This window comes from Eucalyptus grandis, chromosome 1, assembly GCF_016545825.1.
Source record: "Eucalyptus grandis isolate ANBG69807.140 chromosome 1, ASM1654582v1, whole genome shotgun sequence".
Classification (NCBI taxonomy): Eukaryota; Viridiplantae; Streptophyta; class Magnoliopsida; order Myrtales; family Myrtaceae; genus Eucalyptus; species Eucalyptus grandis.
In genome coordinates this window covers 27,244,692-27,251,535 of record NC_052612.1, presented here as the reverse complement: position 1 = coordinate 27,251,535, position 6,844 = coordinate 27,244,692, and the positions used below count along the sequence as shown (strand labels likewise).

At 40.5% G+C, this 6,844-nt stretch overlaps 1 protein-coding gene across 3 annotated transcripts; it reads left to right on the top strand.

Moving 5' to 3' along the window:
* Positions 1–1,475: 1,475 nt before the first annotated feature.
* Positions 1,476–2,712, top strand: LOC120292994 (polyubiquitin 3). 3 transcript variants are annotated; one of them, XM_039311715.1, is made up of 2 exons: positions 1,476–1,642; positions 1,871–2,712. In XM_039311715.1, the coding sequence occupies exons 1-2, from the start codon at positions 1,595–1,597 to the stop codon at positions 2,513–2,515; spliced, it is 693 nt and encodes a 230-aa protein (XP_039167649.1). In that variant the 5' UTR covers positions 1,476–1,594; the 3' UTR covers positions 2,516–2,712. The 3 variants fall into 3 exon arrangements, with proteins under 3 accessions (XP_039167649.1, XP_039167646.1, XP_039167658.1); XM_039311724.1 differs by having other exon boundaries at positions 1,477–1,603; positions 1,832–2,712; XM_039311712.1 differs by having other exon boundaries at positions 1,476–2,712.
* Positions 2,713–6,844: the final 4,132 nt, after the last annotated feature.

The following is a 6,844-nucleotide window of genomic DNA, read 5'->3' as shown; positions in this document are numbered from 1 at the left end:
AACTTCCATCTAGCCTGTGTCTACACATTATTTTTAATAGGAAAAAAGCTACTAATAACTCTAAACTATGCCCATTGTAATATATTTATCCCAAAGTTTATTTTTGTGACACCAAAAATCCCAAATTTGTACCACACATTTAATCTAAGTTCGTGTGATCATTTATTCCTAATTATTTTTTTTTGTGACATTAAAAATCCCAAACTTATACTTATATAAAGCATTTACCCCAAATTTAAACATGCCACATGGATACAAGTTTTAGAGTTTGTAGTATCATAATAAAAAAGTTTAAGGTAAATGTGTCACATTGATACATATTTGGGGAAATATATCGCATGAGTACAAGATTGGAGTATTTTGTGTCACCAAAATGCAAAAAAAGATAAAGAAAAGAAGAAAAGAAGTAAATGTATCATGCTCAATATAGTTTAAAATTGTCGGTAGCTTTCTCATTTTTTTAATATAATAGTGCAATTCAGCTTTGGAGATGAAATAGTGAAATTTGCTTTAAAAAAGGCTAAAAAAGGCAAAAGAAGAAGTAGAAGAAGAAGAAGTGACTATCCATTTTCCAATAAAAATTACAAATAATGAAATTTCTTAACCGCAAGTGCAATAACCAACTTTATCCCCTCTGAGTAAATTTTAATCTTCTTTGTTAAAAGATTAACAAAAGTTTATTCAAAATTTCTTTGTTAAGCATCTGCATAATAATAAGAAAGAAAATCATAATGTCACATAACTTATTTCTCCATCCAATGAAAAATAATCATGTATGCCCATATCGCATAATGAAACTAGAAAGACGATACCGATTACTCATTCTAAGATTTTGCTGATTAATTATCTTATAATCTTGAGTGATTCTAATTTTCAACTTTTATTGTAAAATCATGATGTAACCTACTCCCACACGTCACTTGATATTCTCGTGGCATAATGTGTAGTTTTTTCCTTTTTTTCTAATTGACTATTGAAATTTATCTAATATTTAAGCTTCCATAATTACCATTTAAATATTAACAGTACTTTTTTTGGTAAAAAAGAATCCCAAATTATGCCACCATGACCCAAATATCTCAACATTTTTTCATGTCACAAAAAATCCTAATTTTGTTTTCCTATAATACATGAAAAAACTCAAACTTATACTAATGTAATAAATATATCAAAAAAAAAGTTTAGGCAACTTGTGTCATAATAGATAATTTTATTATTTTAGAGATAAAAAAAAAATCGCTGTCATATAATTTAAATTTTTTTGCGAATTTTAGTGGCCCTATCTTAAATTCCTTTCGTATGCGTCAAGGAAAAGCAAAATGGGGAGCGCCCTTTCTTGACGGGCTAGCAGAGTAGACCCCAGCCTCTACAGAGTCCAATCCTGATTTTTCCGGATCCTTCCCTCCGGATGACGTAACGAGTGACGTCACCTCGACCCTCGAGTCGGCGACTCTTCTCCCATTTAACCTGCCCCGACGCCCTTCTCTTCTCATCATCGGATTCAGAAATCAATCTCTTCTCTGCTTAAAAGCATTCGTCATCTCTCTCGAAAATCTCTCTTGCTTCATCATCGTCATCATCAAGCTCTGAAAAGATGCAGATCTTCGTCAAGACCCTGACCGGCAAGACCATCACGCTCGAGGTGGAAAGCTCTGATACAATAGACAACGTCAAGTCCAAGATACAGGACAAGGAAGGTATCCCTCCTGACCAGCAGAGGCTCATCTTCGCCGGCAAGCAGCTCGAAGACGGTCGCACCCTGGCCGACTACAACATCCAGAAAGAGTCGACGCTCCATCTCGTCCTGAGGCTCCGCGGAGGTATGCAGATATTCGTCAAGACCCTGACCGGCAAAACCATCACGCTCGAGGTGGAGAGCTCCGACACCATCGACAACGTCAAGGCCAAGATACAGGACAAGGAAGGCATCCCTCCGGACCAGCAGAGGCTCATCTTCGCCGGGAAGCAGCTCGAAGACGGCCGCACCCTCGCCGATTACAACATTCAGAAGGAGTCGACGCTCCATCTCGTCCTGAGGCTCCGTGGCGGCATGCACATCTTCGTCAAGACCCTGACTGGGAAGACGATCACGCTGGAGGTGGAGAGCTCGGACACGATCGACAACGTGAAGGCGAAGATTCAGGACAAGGAGGGGATCCCGCCGGATCAGCAGCGGCTCATCTTCGCCGGGAAGCAGCTGGAGGACGGTCGCACGCTCGCCGATTACAATATCCAGAAGGAGTCGACCCTCCATCTCGTGCTGCGGTTGAGGGGAGGCATGCAGATCTTCGTGAAGACCCTGACCGGGAAGACGATCACGCTGGAGGTGGAGAGCTCGGACACGATCGACAACGTGAAGGCAAAGATTCAGGATAAGGAGGGCATCCCGCCGGATCAGCAGCGACTCATCTTCGCCGGGAAGCAGCTGGAGGACGAACGCACCCTCGCCGATTACAATATCCAGAAGGAGTCTACCCTGCACCTTGTTCTGCGCCTCCGCGGTGGCGACTTCTGAAGAGACGGGCATGTTCCCTTTGTGATAAAGTCAGGAAGTCCTCGCAGTCGTCTTGTGATTTCACCTGGTGTTATGGTGCTTTAAAGAGTCCATTTTCCAGTAGTATAAGCTCGTTCTGGTGTAGTTTTTTTTTCTTTAATGTGAACCGTGAATGAATGAATGAACCTTAAAATAAGTACAACTTCATTTTCTCTCTCTCTCTCGTGCGTTTTGCATCTCGAGAATCTTATTTCATCAAACATGTTTTGCACCTGCACACGATTTGATGATTGCATTTTCCGGCTTAGATCCTGCTCTGAAACGATTTTGCTAAGCGTGAGAGTTTCCTACGGCTCCTGAACAATTTAGATCTCTCCAGGGTATCTCCTGTGGTGAGAAGCTGGGATATTGGAGTCGTTTTTCTTGATTATGTCTTTGTCCATGAGCGAATGATTATGAAGTATGTTTCTTGTTCATCTCATGGGTTGGTTGGATTAGATTGTCGGACGGCGGGTTGGAGGAAGAAGAGGAAGATTATACAGAGAGAATTCATGCTTGTGTCCTGCTGTGAAATTGTTATTGGACAACTTGATCAAGCTATATATGCTCCCTTTAGTATGGAGTATAAAACAAAGGACCGATGGCTGTGATTTCTCAAGTTGTTTGGTATATCAAAATCTATTGAAATTATGTCTCGAGTTTTTTTGCTGGAAAAGAAGAAATATAAAAATAAAATAAAAGAAGGGAAACTTTCTTTTATGCTGCTGCGGAAGCCGAATTATTTAGTGGAATCCGAAACGCCGAAGCCCATGCACGTAAAGAATCCGAAACGCTGAAACAAAATAGGTGGGCCCAAGGTCAAACTTTTGACCTTGGGGCACACTCGCAACTACACGTATAAAAGCTGAAAGAAGTATTACGTAGGGTTTGTCTCTCTCTTTTTCTCGGTGTACGAGCCGCAAGAAGCCGCACGCTGCCGAGAAGAAAAGGAGCCGCACGTTAGAGGAGTTTTTCGCACATCCGCACCGCTTGCAAAAGCCGCGAAAGAGGTCCTTTTTCTTGTGTGAAGCTGTTGCACCGGTACGAGAGAAAAAGGAGGAGCCGCATATCTTCAAGCTGAAGCGCGATCAAGAAAATGAGTTCTTTTTCAGTGTTTGTTTTGAGCTTGTGTGATAATTTTGTGCCGTGACTTGGGTTTGGGTTAAATTGGGGTTTGGGAAACTTTGAGTGACTTAAGTGTGTAATCTTCTTGTATCGCTTGATCTATAGTGAAATTCACTATTGCTCTCCCGTGGACGTAAGTATTTACGATTAAATCACGTAAATCCGATGTCTGATTTATTTTTTCTTTCGTCTATATTTTGTTCGATCGCTCGCCCCATCTCAACAAAATCGATGGACGCAATTTGTTAATTTTTGCTTTGTGCATGCGGCGAGAGCATCTTGTTGCTAGATTATCTAAGGATAAATCCACTGCTTCAAGGCTTCAATGTGATTTTTGCTATGGAGAAGTTCAGTATGGGGGTGAGCAAAAAACCAGAACTTTGGTTACAAGCGGTTTTATTCTAAGTGGCTTGTTTGCCTGGATTTGTAAGTGGCTGATGAATGAGGCATGACCAGTACATTACAAGCTTACAAATTCTAAACTTTCTGCTGCTTCTGCTGACAAGGTTCCGACAATGCATTGTGTTCTATCGATTGAGGAATCTGATGTGTGTTCTATTGATTGAGGAATCTGAAGTTTAAAGTGCCAATCACGGCGACACGGTGAAAAAAAATCCTTTTTTTCGGTCGCTGCACCTTGTTCTCCTCTGCCTCTGCGCTAGAGATGGGTATGTTCTCTTTGTGGTGAAGTTAGGGGTTCTCATGGGTTTTCATCTGGAACCATGGTACTTGAAAGTGGCCATCCCTCGGTAGTATAAGCTTGTAGCGCATCGCTAGTTCTGGTTTTGCATTTCTTTTTTGAGAATCGTGAACGGATGAACCTTTCAAAAAGTACAACTTGATTTTCTTTCTCTTGTGCGGTTCATATCTCGAGACTAATATTTTCGGCTTCAGTCATGCTCCTAAACAATTTTATTGGGCGTGAGAGTTTTCTACTGCTTCTGCACACGTCTTGCCTTGCGCTGCTGGGATGTTTTTAGATCTCTGGAGGATCTCCTGGGGTGAGAGAATGCAATTTTACGGGTATTGAAGATCTCTGTTTTATTTCCAGAAGTGAGGGTCAGTAATCTTTACTCTTTGCTGATATCCGTTTCTAGCATAGAGTGCGGGCATTGTAGATTTGTACTTCGACCTGTTGCTTTTGAAGTTTCAAGGTGCTGACGTATTGTAATTTTCAATGTTGGTGCCGAGAATACTCGAAGCTCGAAACGTTTGATTAGTGAGATGAAGATCTGTTCCATTTAGATTAACTTCTTGAATGCCTCAGTTATGTTCCTTCAGAGTTTCGTACTTTTGCAGCTGATGTGTTACTGGTGGGACGGAATTTGCTATTGAACAACGCACCTTCAGCCATTTTGTCAGAATGTAAACTTATCTCCTGCAGAGGAAGACATGGTTGCGCTCTAGTGACGTGTATAACGAAACTTGTGGCAGTTCTGATAGTCCCAAAGGGTCTCTGCATATATAAGAGAGGGGAACAACATCAGCGATTTGAATACGATGATGCTCCCACTATCGTTGAATCTATCAAGGCGAGAAGAACTTGGTTTCGATCCTGGTCTTTCTAGTGCAGAAAGTAGCTTGTTGAAAAAGCAACATCATTTACAAAGATGGTACTGTGAATTTACTATCTTTATTTGCTCCATCTGTTGCCCGCTTGTGCTTCTGCTTTACTTGTGGGTTTGATTAATGGTCAGCGATGATCTTTTGTGGTCGTCTTGTTACATTCATTCAGTGATGATCTTTTGGTTTGATTAATACTCAGTTCCCGTCTACCTTAAGAGGAACAGATCGTATTCTTAATCTAAGCATCATCACTTTAATAAATATTTGTTTAACTCGATTAATCTCCATGAATGCACATAAAACGTCATGTCCATTCATATTGAGAACTTTATTTTATCGTAAGGTGTTGTGTATGAATCCCAAGATTACTTTGAATGGAAAATGCTGTAATTTGCAATCATTCAAATCGAGACACTTTTTCGGTGGAAAAAAAAAATCAAGACAGCTTAATCATTAAGTCAATTTTTTTAAGGCTGGCTCTGTTGTTGACTTTGCAACTGACCTCAGGATTGAATGCCAATGCATGATCGGAACCATGTTAAGGGAAAAACTTACAAGACATGTAAAGTGCAAGCTATTTCTTCAGAAGTAATTTGAAGATTCAAATATTTAGAGAATACACATTTTCAGTATTTAAGGTACTTGCGAAAGTAATAGGCTGCGAATGATGCTCAAATTTGTAGAAGCCTGTCCCCAGAATCTGGAAAAGATCACACCAAAACACATGACCGTGAAAATCAAACCTTGTTTATATCAATCGAATAAACAGGCTAGGATAAAAACTTTTAATGTGAAAGCCACAAATAAATTATTAAAATTAATAATTTAATGTTATATAAGCACCTGTTAACGTAACACAACCCGAAATTTATTCGGACCACTTAATGAGAATCATAAAATCACGTGCTCCCAAACCTGGCATCGACCGAAAAAAAACACACACACACCATCAACACGTCATCAGGCCTCATTAACTCATCTTCCTTCTCCCACTGGAAAGCCTACCACCCTCGTCGCAACTCATTTCGACGGGAGTTCACTTGCAGGCGATGGTAAATAAAATAAATAAATAAATAATTTAAATTTTATTTTAATATTATTAAAAATTATTTACGTTAGTGTCAGTAATATCATGTAAAATAGTTGATGTTAATGTTAGTGTCGGCCAGTCAAAATTGACTAGATAAATTAAATTGATACAAAAGCAAAACGTTTGAGACTCAATTAAAAAAATTAAGTTTATGATTTTTTTGATAATTTTCACAAGATGCGTCCAAGGATCATCCAATGGCTGCCACCCTTGCTGTCGGTTGGAGTCGTGAAGGTCACACCCATGCACGAGAAGTAAACGTCGAACACAGCCACCCACAATGGAGGCAAGGCACTTGCAAGCTTCGATTGGCTTTCGCCACCATGTCAATGGTCGCCATCCCACCCTTCAACATGCTCACCAAGCCCTTCACATCAAAATCATTAAAAATCACAATCGTCAACAGGGCCTTAGCTCGGACTGTGGTCACATTGTGAAGGCCCTGAGCGAAGGCGGGAATGAGGGGGGAAGGGTGGGTTGGCGGAAATCCAAGAGGAGCTTCATGTGAGTGCACTTGATAGTGATGCGCT

What these genes read in the sequence shown, in the direction of transcription:
- LOC120292994 (XM_039311712.1), top strand. Translation starts at nt 1,595, where the DNA reads ATGCAGATCTTCGTCAAGACCCTGACCGGCAAGACCATCACGCTCGAG.